Genomic DNA, 18,622 nt, shown 5'->3' with positions numbered 1-18,622 from the left:
GTCACAAGCCTCGGTGATGCCTCCTGCTTCTATGAAGAAGACCGCCCCCCTACATTGCTCAGTTAATAAGCCGACCACACCAGCACCGGTTTATAATGAGAAGGCATGTGACCTTTCCTCAGTCCGACAGGCCAAAACGGTGATAAATAAGATACCGTCCAGCTGCAGTGACAATGAGCAGAGTGAAGACAGCAATGATGAAGAAAGTGGGGAATGCTTATGGAACCTGGAGCTCTTCACGATTATGGCGCACACTATAGTAGAGAGGGTTGAGAAATACAACAAGGTGTATGAAAAGTACGACCTGGATGAGAAGTACTTCAAAATCAAGCGTAAGTGCTTAGCAGCAGACCTGGCTGCTGCACTGAAGGGATGGCACATTGCTGTGGTGCCATCTGTTGACAGTGCTCTGAAAGTAGCCAGGCAGGTGATCAAGGAACTGAAAAAGAAGTACTCAAAGAAACAAATCTGTACTTATTTTGTAGAAGCCTCCTTGACACGTATCATCGTCCAGGTGGCTAAAGAGCGTCTGGTCTCAGGTACTGGCATGGTACATAAGAACTACAGCTGGGACAGACAGAACTTCTTGAACTTGACCACCAGACTGCTCGTTAAGCTGTGTAAAGAGGAGCAGGTATCCACCTGCTCCTCTTTACACATTCCAACCATCGCCAACCGTATAACTGCTCAGTTATTGGAAGAGCTCCAAGGTGGCCCCTTTTTTATCAAACCGAATGAGGATTATATCAGAAAGGTGGCCGACAAAGTGTCTAAGAAGATTAGGAAGTACTACCCCAGAGAAGCCTTCATGGATCGCCTCCAGGATGGAGCAGCGGACAGAGTCATCTTGGATAAGCTGAAGAAGAAGCTGTGTACACCTCAGAAAGGTGTCAGGCCTTTTTTCAAGGCCATAGGCAAAACGATTGCAGCTTAAAACACTGTCTGCAACCAAACAGAGACAGAGCTCTTCAAATTAGCTCAAATTAGACTCACCACGACTAGTAAGAGCAGTTTATAATAGTAAGCTGCTCTTACTGTCATAACTGCTAATGCAGCTACCACAGATACTACTGTTAATGTACTTTGCCTTGTAAATTCACTGTTAAATCTAAAACTACAAACTGTTGCAACTTAGAGGGGTAGGGTGGCATGTAAGTCTTTTGGTAAGACCTAAAGACTTACATGCGATGAAACAAATCAAACATTGATCACCAGTTTTAATGCTTTTAAATGCATTTACCAAACAATCGCATTTCTGATGTGGTTGGTTGGTGAAACAGTTTTGCATTGAGAAGTCTTGGAATTGGTGCATTTAATGTGAACAATTTTACAAAAATCACAATAAAACAACCTACAACAAAAAACTCTAATAATCTATGAAGTGATTTAAAACGTGTGTGAACTTAGTGTGTGTATTTATTACAAACTTTACAGTTTATGTCACGGTAACTGCAATATTGCAATACAATGGTATGTTCACACCGCACAGATGCTCAAGTAACCACAGTATCCATGTTTTAATGAGGCTCAACACACACACATCCTGTAATTGTTCTATTCAACTATGAACCAATTCATATTTACTCGGCTCTAGGCTGCAGAGTGTGTCATACGGTGGAGGACACTGCCATTTGATCTAACCACTGAGTCACTGTTTCTAAATGAACTAACCTAAATAGCTTCAAGAAGGCCACATGCTACAATGGCATGATGAATGGTACATAATGGTACACAAACACTTTCAGTTTATATTGTTAGACGATATAGGCCGATAAGAATATAACGCATTTGTGGTAGACTTACATATTCTACTAGATCTACATTTTAACTGGACTGAAGAGTAGGCTAAAGGCAGGACCAGCCTATAAGCAGACTAAACCGCTGCTGAGGGCCACCAGAAGGCCCTCAAGAGCTCATAAATTTGTATTGAAATTAATATAATATGTAAAATTATACTAGAAACAGTGCTCGGGTGTTTACAGCAGCCTTAATAGCTCTCTATAAAGATTACATTTGTTTTTTTATATATAGTAGCAAAATATCTGCATTTGTTTTACAAGTTAGATTAAAATATTTCAGTCTTTTGGTGATATAAATCGAAACACAACTGGACAAGGTGATGAGAGCAAGGTCATAATGTTGTCAAATGCGAGTCACAAATAGCTGAGCCCAGGTAATTCCAATGCTCAGGGGCCCAGAGACACATTATGCTTAGGGCCCCCTGAAAGCTAGGACCGGCCGTGTCTAAAGGTCCATCCTGAGTCCTGACTGTGAACAACCAAGTCATTTCCACTGATTTACGGTGTTAGTCCCGCGTGTCACCACTAGAGGGCAATGTACAGCTACAAATAAGCGGAGCATCAAGACTATGGATTTTTTTTATTTTTTTTTTTTGAACTGCTAAATCTCATGTAAAGGCTAGGCATCTTACATGGGCTTAATTTGACCTTAATATAACAGAATACTCTAATAATATTTGATCTTTAGGCCTGTTTAATACATGTTCACACCGATATGCTAGCTAGCTGTAGTAATTTAGCATCATAAATAAATTGATAGCCTAGCTTGAATTTTAACAATACCGCCCTCTCATGTTTTGGAATAAGCAGTTAGCTTAAAAATCAAATCCCTATAACATCGTGGTGGGGCAGTATTGAGCCTCTTCCTGGTGCACGTGCGCTTGGTTACTGTTGCCACAACAACGTGAGACTTCTCCATTGCCATCACACACTCAGGACAGCGCGCACAACTGATCAACAGGCACTTGTAGGAGTAAAACATGGCATTTGTTTCCCAGAGAGAGACGAGCGAGACTTACACCTTCTCCAGCCGTCCCAGAGCTGTGGAGAGGCGAGCCCGCTACAGAGAGGAGCCCTCAGAGCAGTGAGTACAGGACCACAGAGGAGGGGATCCACAGAGCCCCTGCAGCGGACTATGGTCACTTCTTCAAATAGGCTACATAATCGTCTCTTTACCAAATCTCAAATACTATTTTATAAGAGCTATAAAAAGTAATTTCAGCATTTTGTTTACATGCTGTTTCCTTCAGTAAACATAAAGATGCACTGTGTGTCATACAATGTTCCCTCTAATTTCTCACGAGTCTGAGCAAACACACAAACTCCCTGAGTGTCCCATGGGCCACTGTGAGCGACATCAGACATGCGCACTGTGGTCATGCTGCATCACATCCATCCAAGTTAAATGGTTTATTAAAAGAATCAAATTACCGCATTTACATTTGTGTTATAAGACTTTTAATTAAGTGCTTTAGCCACTTATACAATGAAAATGACAAAAATCTTGCTCATGACCTGTGTAGTATGTTAATGCTATTGGAAGTATAAATATTTAATTTTACAGTTGGCTTGGTTTGGTTGGAAGCTCATGTTTTGCCATAGTTAAACTCCAATGTTGAAAACACACTTAACATTTTTATGATAAAGCTCTGACTTGTATTATGAGTAAAAGCCATTGTGTGAAGCTTTTGCTGTGACTGAGTGAGATTGTCCTACTGTGTCTGGGAGACAGTCCGGTAACTCTTTTTCAATATATGACACGATCATTTGATTAAACTAGTGACAGTTTCAATGACCAATACACACTGAGAGGAATCTGTATCTGCACACCCAGCTGCTCTATTACTGTACATTTACATATCATATAAAAATACAATATATAATGTGTATTTGTATATAAAATATATTCAAAACAAGTGGTATGGGTCAAAATAAATATATTTACAAACCACACACTGCAAACAGTGAACAAACACACACTGGAAACTAAAAATACACTGTACATGTGACAGTGTGACAGTCATTCTGTGACAGAGGTTGGAGGATCGAGTCCCGCTCGGATCAATTTCTGTCATTGTGTCCTTAGGCAAGACACTTCACCCAAGTGGTGTGTGAGTGAAGGATTGGTGGCGGTGGTGCAGATTGGCATTAGCTAATGCTAATAATTACAAATAATACACATTTGACCCACAATTAAGTTAATAGCAGAATAAACCACGCTTACCAATCAGGAACAGCATCCAATCCATCAAAACATAAGGTCCTCTGCTCCTGAGTCCATCATGAGATCTTCACTCGGTTCCACAAACTGCTCCGGGTCCAAGATACCTCTAGTTGAACTTGTACAAACATCCACAGTGTCCTCGGTCGCGTACTTCCTTTGTTTTGTCCATTTCGTCATGTCATGTTTAAAACGCAAAACTGCTGCAAAACAGTGCATAAAGTTACGCAATTAGGCGCGGATCTTTGCCCGAGGGCGGGCCGTCAGAGCGTTAAGGGGTTAAACACTTAGAATCATTAGCGAGTTTTCACTCTGCGTTGGCCATGTCACGTTGCTGTGATTTCTATGCTAGTGTCCAACCAGGAAGTAAAATTAGAAACCAAAATTGTCAAATTAGGAAAATCTAGATTTTATTTACCTGGAGTTTAAAGAATAGCCGGGTCTAACCTGTCGTATATGCACTTTAGACTTTATTCTGTAACATATTAAATTATGACATTAAAACAGTAAATGTTGAACTATAGTGATTCTAGATCATTATGATGTTGTTCCTTCTTTTTTCACTTACATCTGAACTAAACTTCAGCGTACCCATGGTAACCACAAAGCCCTTAACTGGAGTTTAAACAAGATTTTATTCTGTTACATATCAAATGATGCAATCTGACATTAAAACAACAAATTCCACCATAGAATGTGATCCTAGAATATTGTGTGGTTACCATGGATTCCTTCGTATCCATGGTAACGTGTGGTTACCATGGATACCTTCGTATCCACAAAGCCCTTTGAATCAAAGCACTTGAAATTCTGGACAGAAGTGTGTAAAGGACCACTCGGTGCCATCTATCCACATTTGAACCAAACGGGGTGACACATAACAGAAAGCTTCTAAAGCAGTGAGAGAGAATATTTCAACTTAACATTTTTACATTTTACAACCTACACAAGAGTCCACAATGCCAGTTCACCCCGCATGGTGGACACCCGAACCTGCCCAGGTGGCCACGACACAACACCTGAATCCAGACTATCTGACGGAGGAAAAGAAAATAGAACTGAAAAAACAAACTAGAGTCAAACCTCAAGTCGACGTTTCTAAACCTCCAGTCATAACTAAACCCAAACCTGTTGTTATAAGTGACCAGACATTAACATCCACGACACAGCACTTGAATCCAGAATATCTGACGGAGGAAAAGAAAATAGAACTGAAAAAACAAACTAGAGTCAAACCTCAAGTCGACGTTTCTAAACCTCCAGTCATAACTAAACCCAAACCTGTTGTTATAAGTGACCAGACATTAACATCCACGACACAGCACTTGAATCCAGAATATCTGACGGAGGAAAAGAAAATAGAACTGAAAAAACAAACTAGAGTCAAACCTCAAGTCCAAGTGAGACAGCGTCTTAGAAATATAAGTGACCAGACATTAACATCCACGACACAGCACTTGAATCCAGACTATCTGACGGAGGAAAAGAAAATAGAACTGAAAAACCAAACTAGAGTCAAACCTCAAGTCGACGTTTCTAAACCTCCAGTCATAACTAAACCCAAACCTGTTGTTCCCAAACCAGCTGAGTACCATAAGCCAGCACTGCGTGTCTTAACAGACAATTCCCACCCTGGAGCTTGCAAAAGCAGAAATCTCATTAAGAAGGTGGTGGAAAGAGTGACATATGAAGAAACACACAATATGACTGTATTTCCACCCTCTGACTCTGCAGCTCAATCCAAGACGACGATTCAGTTGATAGCTGACATTCTAGACAGGAATGATAAGCAACTGTTTGTCCTTAAAGACTGCCCAAGTTTAAACCTAACTCTGAAATGCCACATCGCGGTAAGCTTGGTCGATGACACAAAGGAAGCGGCCAAGAAGATCGAGAAAATTTACAGAGAATATTTTGCTGGAGAACTGCAGGTAACAGAGAGCAAACACGTTGAGCGGGTACGTAACTCCATAAGGGAGTTTTTCCTCTATAGAATGGCCAAACAGGGAGTGCTTGCCCTGTTGACCAAGCTGACTTTTCTCTCCAAGAATCACCCTGAACACATTATGGTTGTACTGATGGAGGCGCTGGATTGTTTACTGAGGGATGTACTAGTGCCAATCATCATCGAGTGCTTCTATGGTCGCCTCATATCACAGTCTGATCAGACTGTCTATAGAGTTGACAACTTTATAAATCATCTGGCGAACATCATAGAGTTCCACTTGAAATCTAACAACAAGGCACAAATATTCCAGCAAGTAAAAGATGAGATCCTTGAGGTTTTAGTTATGATAGACGAGTGGCTGCAAAAGGAAGCACAAAAACTGTCCGGAGGGGAAATCGACCTTGCTTATAGAAATATCCACCAACTAATGTCTGTAAGCAAGCCCAAGACAGCCCCTGTCAAAAAGATAATACCAGCTACCTTAATGCAGCCGACTCCAGCCCCTGTCCCAACTAGGCCCCGTATTTGTCCACGAGTCCCCGTCTCAAGGAAGTCCCCTGTCTGTCCAAAGACACCAGCCCCTGTCCCAACTATGCCCAGTATTTGTCCACGAGCCCCCGTACCCAGGAAGTCCCCTGTCCGTCCAAAGTCACCAGCCCCTGTCTCACTGACACCCCCTGTTTCTACGGAGAAGACCACCCCCCCATATTGTGCAGCAAAGACACCAGAACAGGTTCATATGCTGACCACACCAGTCTCTGTTGAGTCTCAAGAAGTCTCTGTTCTCAACCTCAACACAGATAAACCTCAAAGCTGTTTTATGAGAGTTAGAGAAGCTCCTGTCACAAATACAGAATGTCCAAAGTCACAAGCCTCAGTGATGCCTCCTGCTTCTATGAAGAAGACCGCCCCCCTACATTGCTCAGTTAATAAGCCGACCACACCAGCACCGGTCCCAACCATGCCCCATATTTGTCCACGAGCCCCCGTACCCAGGAAGTCCCCTGTCCGTCCAAAGTCACCAGCCCCTGTCTCACTGACACCCCCTGTTTCTACGGAGAAGACCACCCCCCCATATTGTGCAGCAAAGACACCAGAACAGGTTCATATGCTGACCACACCAGTCTCTGTTGAGTCTCAAGAAGCCTCTGTTCTCAACCTCAACACAGATAAACCTCAAAGATGTTTTATGAGAGTTAGAGAAGCTCCTGTCACAAATACAGAATGTCCAAAGTCACAAGCCTCAGTGATGCCTCCTGCTTCTATGAAGAAGACCGCCCCCCTACATTGCTCAGTTAATAAGCCGACCACACCAGCACCGGTTTATAATGAGAAGGCATGTGACCTTTCCTCAGTCCGACAGGCCAAAACGGTGATAAATAAGATACCGTCCAGCTGCAGTGACAATGAGCAGAGTGAAGACAGCAATGATGAAGAAAGTGGGGAATGCTTATGGAACCTGGAGCTCTTCACGATTATGGCGCACACTATAGTAGAGAGGGTTGAGAAATACAACAAGGTGTATGAAAAGTACGACCTGGATGAGAAGTACTTCAAAATCAAGCGTAAGTGCTTAGCAGCAGACCTGGCTGCTGCACTGAAGGGATGGCACATTGCTGTGGTGCCATCTGTTGACAGTGCTCTGAAAGTAGCCAGGCAGGTGATCAAGGAACTGAAAAAGAAGTACTCAAAGAAACAAATCTGTACTTATTTTGTAGAAGCCTCCTTGACACGTATCATCGTCCAGGTGGCTAAAGAGCGTCTGGTCTCAGGTACTGGCATGGTACATAAGAACTACAGCTGGGACAGACAGAACTTCTTGAACTTGACCACCAGACTGCTCGTTAAGCTGTGTAAAGAGGAGCAGGTATCCACCTGCTCCTCTTTACACATTCCAACCATCGCCAACCGTATAACTGCTCAGTTATTGGAAGAGCTCCAAGGTGGCCCCTTTTTTATCAAACCGAATGAGGATTATATCAGAAAGGTGGCCTGACAAAGTGTCTAAGAAGATTAGGAAGTACTACCCCAGAGAAGCCTTCATGGATCGCCTCCAGGATGGAGCAGCGGACAGAGTCATCTTGGATAAGCTGAAGAAGAAGCTGTGTACACCTCAGAAAGGTGTCAGGCCTTTTTTCAAGGCCATAGGCAAAACGATTGCAGCTTAAAACACTGTCTGCAACCAAACAGAGACAGAGCTCTTCAAATTAGCTCAAATTACACTCACCACGACTAGTAAGAGCAGTTTATAATAGTAAGCTGCTCTTACTGTCATAACTGCTAATGCAGCTACCACAGATACTACTGTTAATGTACTTTGCCTTGTAAGTTCACTGTTAAATCTAAAACTACAAACTGTTGCAACTTAGAGGGGTAGGGTGGCATGTAAGTCTTTTGGTAAGACCTAAAGACTTACATGCGATGAAACAAATCAAACATTGATCACCAGTTTTAATGCTTTTAAATGCATTTACCAAACAATCGCATTTCTGATGTGGTTGGTTGGTGAAACAGTTTTGCATTGAGAAGTCTTGGAATTGGTGCATTTAATGTGAACAATTTTACAAAAATCACAATAAAACAACCTACAACAAAAAACTCTAATAATCTATGAAGTGATTTAAAACGTGTGTGAATTTAGTGTGTGTATTTATTACAAACTTTACAGTTTATGTCACGGTAACTGCAATATTGCAATACAATGGTATGTTCACACCGCACAGATGCTCAAGTAACCACAGTATCCATGTTTTAATGAGGCTCAACACACACACATCCTGTAATTGTTCTATTCAACTATGAACCAATTCATATTTACTCGGCTCTAGGCTGCAGAGTGTGTCATACGGTGGAGGACACTGCCATTTTTACCAGAGAAGGAAAAGGGTACAAAACTAAGCAAAATCACAAATGAAACAATTTTCTTCAATTAAACCATTAATCTAATTTTTATTTGTTTTGTGTCCAGTAACATGGACAAGCTAGACGGTGTGGTGAAATTTTAAGTAACTAAGTAAACTTTCCCCCATTGTGATAAATCCAACTGTGAAGATTTAAAAAAATACTTTGACTTGCTTCTCTGATGTCTGTTTGACTGTACAAGCTACTACTATAACTATGTATTCACCTAATTTGTCAACACTATCACTTGTATATATTATCATGCAGGTAACTGGACTCAAATGCAACACAAAGAATACAGTCAAACTTCTTAGTCTCAGTAAATACAACAGAACATGTCCTTCAAACAAGTGAGGAATGATTATCTTATTTAATATCAACTAAAATCTCTTTCACTTTGAGGATTCAATATGGGAAACAGGCTGGGAAAATAAACTTAGAAACAGGGCCTTCAAACAGGGATTAATGCAGATTCAGAATTGCAGAAATGAAAACGGCGAGTATTTGCAGCTCTTGAGTGTCTTTCTTGACTGATCAACCATCTAGCAAGGACTGAGTGAACAGAGGGAGTATACTGTATATAGGCTACCCTGGACTGATTAGGAAATGAACGGCAGGTGCAGGGAAAAACAGGGAGGTAGCAAAGGAAGGACCGGAACAGCCTGGGAAACGGAACTGGACTGGGGATGAACATGAAAACAGGCAGAACTGTGACATATACACTCACCTGAAGGATTATTAGGAACACCATACTAATACGGTGTTTGACCCCCTTTCGCCTTCAGAACTGCCTTAATTCTATGTGGCATTGATTCAACAAGGTGCTGATTCATTCTTTAGAAATGTTGGCCCATATTGATAGGATAGCATCTTGCAGTTGTTGGAGATTTGTGGGACGCACATCCAGGGCACGAAGCTCCCGTTCCACCACATCCCAAAGATGCTCTATCGGGTTGAGACCTGGTGACTGTGGGGGCCATTGTAGTACAGTGAACTCATTGTCATGTTCAAGAAACCAATTTGAAATGATTCGAGCTTTATGACATGGTGCATTATCCTGCTGGAAGTAGCCATCAGAGAAGTCATTCAGTGCTTTGCAGAGACTGGACAGTTTCCCAAGATTGTACTGTATGCAAAGAAGGTCTGTTTATTGCCTGTTAACTTAATACTATGTAATAATCTGAATGTTACTAAGGACAATGGTATTTTTAGGTTAGATATAGAGGATGGGTACATGGTGGTCATGAAGGGATGGACATGGTCAGAAACAATGTTCAGGTAGCATGGCATTTAAACGATGCCCAATTGGCACTAAGGGACCTAAAGTGTGCCAAGAAAACATCCCCCACACCATTACACCACCACCACCATCCTGCACAGTGGTAACAAGGCATGATGGATCCATGTTCTCATTCTGTTTACGCCAAATTCTGACTCTGCCATTTGAATGTCTCAGCAGAAATCGAGAATCATCAGACCAGGCAACATTTTTCCAGTCTTCAACTGTCCAATTTTGGTGAGCTCGTGCAAATTGTAGCCTCTTTTTCCTATTTGTAGTGGAGATGAGTGGTACCCGGTGGGGTCTTCTGCTGTTGTAGCCCATCCGCCTCAAGTTTGTACGTGTTGTGGCTTCACAAATGCTTTGCTGCATTCCTCGGTTGTAACGAGTGGTTATTTCAGTCAACGTAGCTCTTCTATCAGCTTGAATCACTCGGTTCATTCTCCTCTGACCTCTAGCATCAACAAGGCATTTTTGCCCACAGGACTGCCGCATACTGGATGTTTTTCCCTTTTCACACCATTCTTTGTGAACCCTAGAAATGGTTGTGCGTGAAAATCCCAGTAACTGAGCAGATTGTGAAATACTCAGACCGGCCCATCTGGCACCAACAACCATGCCACGCTCAAAATTGCTTAAATCACCTTTCTTTCCCATTCTGACATTCAATTTGTAGTTCAGGAGATTGTCTTGACCAGGACCACACCCCTAAATGCATTGAAGCAACTGCCATGTGATTGGTTGATTAGATAATTGCATTAAGGAGAAATTGAACAGGTGTTCCTAATAATCCTTTAGGTGAGTGTATTCCTCAGCCGCAAACATTGATGCAGACTTTCTCCATCAAGAAAAACCCTGAAATACTTTTTCCCTGGTCCTGAAAATTTTCTTCACCCAGTGATAAGATTTGCTAAGCGTGAATTAAAGTTTTGGTTTGTCCAAATACCATATTCTCATGGTAATGTTTTGTCTGTACAGGCAACAGAAACATGTGAGACACCTGAGGGTTATTCTCATGGGGTTAAAACCAGCCCCATCAAGATAGTTCAGCTCCCAAGTCCTCAACATGTGGTTTACCCTGACAGTGAGTTAGGGCATGTTAGGAAAGAGTACCTTGAGTTAAAATGTACAGGATGAGAAAAGGACTGTAGGCTTTCAAAGGAGCTAAACTGCAGGCTCAACAGAAATACTGTAGTGAGCATGGTGTTTACAGTGAGGGCTGCAGGTGGGACTGACTCCCTGTGCTACCCAACCAAGGAGCACCTGCAGGCCATGGCAAAGCAAACCCTCTTGTAGATTTGGGAATAAAAGAAAACCATTCATAATGACATTTCAAAATATGCATTTAAATGTCCAATATGCATCATTCTAATTCATTGTAAATTAATTTGACATGATAGTAGTAGTACTGTATAGTAATTATACGTACCCACGGAGAGTCAGAGTCCGGCTGGTCAATGAGCATGGGGTATATTCAAGTTGCCACCCAACCAAGGAGGACCTGCAGGCCACGGCAAAGCAAATCCTTAGCTATTACCCAATGCTCACTGACCAGGCGGACTCTGACTGTCCATAGATATGTAAAATTACTATGCAATAATAATAATATCGGGTCAAAAGAATTTAAAATTAATTAGGATAATGCATTTTGAAATTTCATCATGGATGTTTTTCTGTTAGTTCCAAATCTACAAGAGGATTTGCTTTACATGGAGGCTACAGAGGAGGAAGAGGCAAGCTTGCACACTAACTGGCTTTAAGTGTTACTTTTTGGAGAAGCGGCAGACTTGAATGTATATCCAGTCATTGGGCAGTGCAAAAACCACGTTAAGTTTGGCTCAGCCCTCGATAACCTGCACTCTGCCCATGGAGCTAAGAAGTGTCCACACACCCTCCATCCTACGTGAATTTAGTGTAGGACAGAGTTATAACACAATATATGTTCCTGAAGGGGAGGGGGAGGCCTCCAGCTGTTTGTTACTTCCCCTGTGTCTAGCTGAGCTGGATTGTAATGTTGTTAAACAGCAGCACTGTAGTGTCCATTCATACAAATATATGTGATCCTTTTTTACTCAATTCCAAGCACTGTTACTTGTACCGTGGTGTAGTATGTTAATGCTATTGGAAGTATAAATATTTAATTTTAACTATGGCAAAACATGAGCTTCCAACCAAACCAAGCCAACTGTAAACTCCAATGTTGAAAACACACTTAACATTTTTATGATAAAGCTCTGACTTGTATTATGAGTAAAAGCCATTGTGTGAAGCTTTTGCTGTGACTGAGTGAGATTGTCCTACTGTGTCTGGGAGACAGTCCGGTAACTCTTTTTCAATATATGACACGATCATTTGATTAAACTAGTGACAGTTTCAATGACCAATACACACTGAGAGGAATCTGTATCTGCACACCCAGCTGCTCTATTACTGTACATTTACATATCATATAGAAATACAATATATAATGTGTATTTGTATATAAAATATATTCAAAACAAGTGGTATGGGTCAAAATAAATATATTTACAAACCACACACTGCAAACAGTGAACACACACACACTGGAAACTAAAACCACACCGTGCCTGTGACAGTGTGACAGTCATTCTGTGACAGAGGTTGGTGGATCGAGTCCCGCTCGGACAAACATCTGTTTTACGCGCGGATCTTTGCCCGAGGGCGGGCCGTCGGAGCGTTAAGGGGTTAAACAGCACTTAGAATTATTAGCGAGTCTTCACTCCACATCGGTCACATCGGCTAAAACACTGGGAGCGGGACATGAGGACGTCTGTCAATGACGTTGAGCGCGGAGACCGTGTCAGCAGTGCGCATTTGCGCACGCGCGCAGTTTGGAGGGAACAGTGGTGTCATATAGAGGCCAGATTTTTCTTGTGGATTGTCAGCCACCTGCTTGTTTTCATGGAAATCGTATTGCTTTGCCTGGAATGTTACAGCATTTAACACCATCTCCACAGAAACAAGCCATGTTGTCAAGTAGCGACCGTAGCTCAGTTGGTAGCTCAGCGGTTCAGATCCCGCTCTCGACATAAAAAGAACATCATTGGTTGAGCGGTCGGATCCACTGATCCATAGGTTGGCGGTGCGATTCTAGCTCACACAGATGATGCTGTCGTTGTGTCCTTGGGCAAGACACTTAACCCACCTTGCCCTCAGTGTCTGTGTACACTGGTGTATGAATGTGTGTGTGAATGGGTGAGTGGTTCCTTGTTGTAAAGCGCTTTGAGTGCCTTGAAGGTAGAAAAGTGCTATAGAAAAATGTGACCAAGTTACAGGTCAGATCTGTGAAGCGGCAAGCCCACTCACTGTAACAATACATGTTTTTCAAGGCATTTTTGTAATTGCTAGACAGGCCGATCTACGTTTCTGTGGAAAATTCCAAAGTAACAGTTTTTTCACTGCAGGACTCAAAGCCACTATGGAAATATCATGTACGACCGCCGCGTGGTCAGAGGAAATACCTATGCCCAGCGCATTCTACCCACTGTGAGTGCACACACATCTTGTTCTTTTTAAAATAGCCTTCAACTATAACTGTAGTCTATGTGATGTTCTAATTTTGGGTGTTATCAAAACAATAACTGTCATTCATTGTTTTGGATATATTCCCACCTCTACTCTGCATATTAAAGAAGGTGTGTTATAAAGGTGTTGCCTCATCAAAAACATACCTGAATTGCTGTAAATGTCATCCATGCATGTTTGAGTTTGAGCCATCCTTTTGATAAACAGTATGAGTCTGTCCAATATGGCATAGAAGTAAAACACCCCCTCTTTAAAATAGCATAAATATCTTGCTTGTACATGATGAGGAAAGTCAAATGAAGTTATGTGCTGTTCTCAGACCACTCAAGCCGAGTTGGCAGAGATGCAGAGGCAGCAGGAGCAGAGGAGGAAAGCTGTTGCCCGGAGAAGAGCTCGTGAGCAAGTCCGAGTGAAAACTCCAGAGGCTCTGCAGGGCCGACAGCACATAGAGGTCCAGACTGGTAAGAATCAGAATCAGAAGAGCAAAGAGCAGAAACACTGCTCTTTGCACTTTACCATTACAATGAAGATGTGGAGACCTGTTTAACACATCATCAGTTTGAAATTCAACACTGTGACACCAAACTTCATGATGACACTAAGGAACAAACTTCCTACCAATTTTGATACAACAATGAAAACAAATCACTTTATGTTGACATTCTCTATTTAATCTGGTTCACAATAATTTCAATAATAATAGTGAATAGTAATAAATGGAGAAATTACTACAACAGAGCAACAGCAGAACTCAATATGGACTTAAATGCAATTACAAATGTAAATAAAGGGAAAATAATAACAAAAGGATACTTAAACCATGTTAAACCAATACATAACTGACCTATTAGCAGCACTGGAAGGGAAGAGGCATGGCTGAAGTGAAGATCATGCAGAAACAAAAACACAGAAGAAGCAGGTGGATTATAAACAAAGGACAATTTTGTGTAATGATGTAGTTATTATATGAACCTGTTACCTATGTCCCGTAACGTTCAGACTTAGCTGCAGGCAACATTGATATGGAATCATTTCAACTGATTGTTCCCAAAGTCTTGTTACAAAACAATATTTCAAAATCAAAACATAAATAATCATTATAAAATTAACATTAAAAGAGAAGAGTGCAGAATAAAAACCTTTCAGTCAAAATGCACAGCTAAACAAAACTCTTTTGAGCCTGCATTGTCAAAGTAGAGGCCTGTCTCACATCTTCAGACTGTTCCAGGTTTTAGCTGCATAAAACTGAAACCCTGATTCCTCATGTTTAGTCCCGACTCTGGGCACAAGCAGGAGGCCTGTCCCTGATGTCCTCAGAGTGTGAGATGGTTCATGTGGCTCTAACATGTCAGAGATGCACTTTGGTGTTAGGCCACGGACAGTCTGTTCTCTGAGCCACAGGAGCCGTGCAGAGACCTGAGCACAGGACCTAGGTGCTTGTACTACTACTGGAGACAAATGCATGGATAAATTCCTTCAAGTCTGGTTTTGACAGTATACCTTTTATTTTTGCAATGTTTTAGATGGTAAAAAGCTGCAGCTATTGATTTAATGTGGCTATTAAAGTTCAAGTCTGAGTCCATTATTATCCCTGGATTTCTAGCCTGATTTGAAGGTTTTAGAGAGAGAGACTGGAGGTGATTGCTTACATTTACTCTTTCTATCTGTGGGTCAAAGACTGTGTCCAAATCAACATTGGAAGTGAAGTGATTGGAAATTAATCTGTCCCATGCTGCAGGCTCTAAACTCATCTGTTGGATTATCTTGGTTTGTACAGATATCTGCTCTGCTTTGTTGTTGCTTTCAGAGCTGTACCTGGAGGAGCTGAGTAACATAGTGATGGAGAGTGATGCGCAGTGTCAGACAGAGGCTTTCCTGGACAGACCGAACACTCCTCTGTTTGTCCCAGCCAAGTCTGGTGTGGACGCGGAAACTCAGATACAGGATGGAGAGGTCATTTCACACTCAAATCACTCAGCATTGAGATTTTGTTGTTGGAGATACTCTTTCATTTAAATAGACTCCACAATGATACAATAAGTCTAAAGCAGAATAATCTAAGCCTAACTCTAACCCTAACCTTGAATTTATCAGTAGTTTAAAGAGTTTGTATGTGTGGAGGGAGTGTGCTCCAAAGTGTAGGTTCCTGGACACATAAGGCTCTGTCTCCCATGCTCCGCAACCTGGAGCAGGGAACAGTCTATGTGCAGGGGATTAAAAATTCCTCAACCTTAAGCTGTGTGTGCATCTCATCATGAACATGTCTGTCCTCATGAATCCCTATGAGTCAGACCTCACTGACAAAACTCTCTTTGTGTTGGGTCCACAGCTGTTTGACTTTGACCGGGAGGTGCAGGGCCTCTTGGAGGTGTTGGTGGGGAAAGTGATAGAGCAGTCTCTGTTAGAGGTGATGGAGGAGGAGGAGCTGGCCTGTCTGCGAGCTCAGCAGAGAGCATTTGAGGAGAGACGGAACGCACAACTGTGTGAAGTCCAGAGACTACAGGAACAGGAGAGGAGGCACATGGAGGAGAAGGTCTTCACACACAAACACACACACACATGTTGGATTTCCATTCTTTTTGGGGACATTACAATAACTTACATTCATTTCCTGGAGAGTGATCCTAACCTCACTACTTGCCTAACCTTAACCCAAATACTAACCTTAACCTATTTTAACTTATATCTTAACTTTACCATGTTGTTGTCTAATAATAAAGGATTTATGTCATTTATGTCATTGGAACCAGATTTATTCTGCATGAGGGAGGTAGGTCCCCATGAATTGAGTGTAGATATTAGTTCCTACAGTGTGATAAATATCAGCTCTCAGTGTCCAGTGTCCATTCAGGACGTCGTAAGAGAAATGTGTGAAGCACACTGTAAAAATCACATTTGGTTACTAAGGTTACTAAGGTGAAGTACGCTCTATTAGTTATTATACTGTCCAGCCTTCAAGATGTTTCTGAAGAACCCCAATGATTCAACCCTCTTCAGCTCATATCTAATCATAGAACAGAAAAATACCAGAAAGTTTCTTTCTTGTACAAAGCAAAAGTACCCATGGTAAATATTGACGCCCAAAAATTATTTTGATATAGTCGATATAGTATTTATCGTGAGAGGCCTACCTACAGCACTGCTCTTAATGATTTGTTTTTATTTTAGGAGCGGAGAATTGCTCAGCAGAAGGAAGTCTTGAAGAAAGAAAAGGAAATAGCGCAGAAGATTGCGGCTCGGGCGTACACACAGCAGCACCTGGCCAACCTGGTCCCATCCATCTTCACGTCTTTGCGATGCCACGGTTTCTTTGTCGATACAGTGCAAACAGGTGTGTGGCTCAATACACATACAGACACACTAATGACTGGAAACTTGCTAATATAAGGATGGACATTTTAAATACAGTATTACCAATTAACACCTTTCTATTGATTGGAAAGCAAAAATGCATTTGCCAAGTTAGTCACTCTCACTTTTTTGTTGAAAATCACTGGACCAGAAATGTTCATATTGATCACTGGGTTTAGTAAAGACCATCTAAAAGGGTATGCATGGGTTTTATGTGTTTTAGAAATGTTATTTCTACCATAGAAATCTGAATTGAAAGTTATTTGAATGGTATGAGATCAAAATAGTATTCGTATATAACAAGAAGAGAATGCATGTACTTTTATTTTGTTTTACAGATGTTGAAACCAATTTCATGCCATGGTTGATGAATGAGATTCACTCAGTGTTGGATAAGAGATATGCAGCCAGATCTGTGTTGGATGGTAAGGAAATCAAAAAACTATTAAAGGTCAGGGCTCTGCAAAATGATTAACCTCAGAAGCAGAGAATTAAGTTTTAATTATACAAAACCAAACAGTCCCATTGAAATATAAAGTTGATACACATCTAACACAATGGAATATATCCTGTGACTCAAAATGGGGCACTGATCTGAACACTGATCTGATGTTTGAGTATTGTAGTGACCCAGGAAAGATCCTTACAGTTAGATGTAAGATTCTATGCAATGCTCAGCCCACAAGCCTATGTCATCCATGTTCACACATGACAATTCTCCATAAATATCTAAAAAAAAACAAAAAAACATGATACAAAAGTGTAGCAACTTGACAAACCTGATGTGATGTGCAGTAGTTTCATTAGAGGGATGCACGCTGATTGTGTTGTGATGGTGCTCTGAAGAGGGAGTGATTTAACACGGGGAGCAAAGGGAGGGGAGATTCAGCATCATAAAACATGTCAATATGTTGTTTTCAGTAAATATAGCATTTTCAAAACAATAAAAGGTAAGCTGGTGATCTAAACATGTTATGTGTTAACAGTTAATACCTGATAGAACTAAAAAAAAGATCTTTATATTGATCTTTTCCTGACATGCATGTAGTGAATGTGATCATTTACCAACACCAGACCAGACCAACATACTTTCAAAGAGCAGAAAATCACAAATTGGCCTATTATTACATCAACAATACAAAAAAAATCTGATAATCTCTTTCTGTCTATTTATTTTTCAGATATAATAAAAGAGGTGGCACTGAAGCGACTTCCTGAAGGGACAGACCTTTAGAGGCACCTGGGCAAAGAATGAGTGTGTAAATAAAATAAAAAAGTTGTTTAACTTGAAATGTTTGACTACTTAATTTTTTTTTTTTTTTATAATTAACCATCAAGATGATGTAACAGGCCTATTGCCACTGTGCAGATGATGACATTCCCTAGGGGTGTGATGCTGACTTGTAGCACTGCTCTGTCTGAAGCTCTGTTACTCAAATTAGACTATAATCTGAGCTTTGTGTTAAACAAATCCCTCTCAATTAATATTAAAGTCATAAAGTAGCAATTATTAGACAACAGTTTTCACACTTAAATAGATCACAGGCTACTGGAAATGAGCAGTTTGGGGGGTTTTT

At 41.2% G+C, this 18,622-nt stretch overlaps 1 protein-coding gene across 1 annotated transcript; it reads left to right on the top strand.

Moving 5' to 3' along the window:
• Positions 1 to 2,720: 2,720 nt before the first annotated feature.
• Positions 2,721 to 18,279, top strand: rsph3 (radial spoke head 3). The gene is made up of 8 exons (XM_055221676.1): positions 2,721 to 2,883; positions 13,574 to 13,655; positions 14,014 to 14,155; positions 15,502 to 15,647; positions 16,024 to 16,227; positions 16,863 to 17,025; positions 17,384 to 17,470; positions 18,227 to 18,279. Exons 1-8 carry the CDS (start codon positions 2,780 to 2,782, stop codon positions 18,277 to 18,279), a joined length of 981 nt encoding a protein of 326 aa, XP_055077651.1. The 5' UTR covers positions 2,721 to 2,779.
• Positions 18,280 to 18,622: the final 343 nt, after the last annotated feature.

The sequence above is a fragment of the Periophthalmus magnuspinnatus genome, chromosome 1 (genome assembly GCF_009829125.3).
Source record: "Periophthalmus magnuspinnatus isolate fPerMag1 chromosome 1, fPerMag1.2.pri, whole genome shotgun sequence".
NCBI classification, from domain to species: domain Eukaryota; kingdom Metazoa; phylum Chordata; class Actinopteri; order Gobiiformes; family Gobiidae; genus Periophthalmus; species Periophthalmus magnuspinnatus.
Note: the sequence above shows the minus strand (reverse complement) of the source record. Positions and strands in the feature narration are given on the sequence as shown.

Bases quoted from the DNA above. Each gene is read 5' to 3' on its own strand.
- rsph3 (XM_055221676.1), top strand. From the start codon at position 2,780: ATGGCATTTGTTTCCCAGAGAGAGACGAGCGAGACTTACACCTTCTCC. The intron at 13,656-14,013 runs GTGAGTGCACAC...TGCTGTTCTCAG, and splicing joins CCCAGCGCATTCTACCCACT to ACCACTCAAGCCGAGTTGGC. The intron at 16,228-16,862 runs GTCTTCACACAC...TTTTTATTTTAG, and splicing joins GGAGGCACATGGAGGAGAAG to GAGCGGAGAATTGCTCAGCA.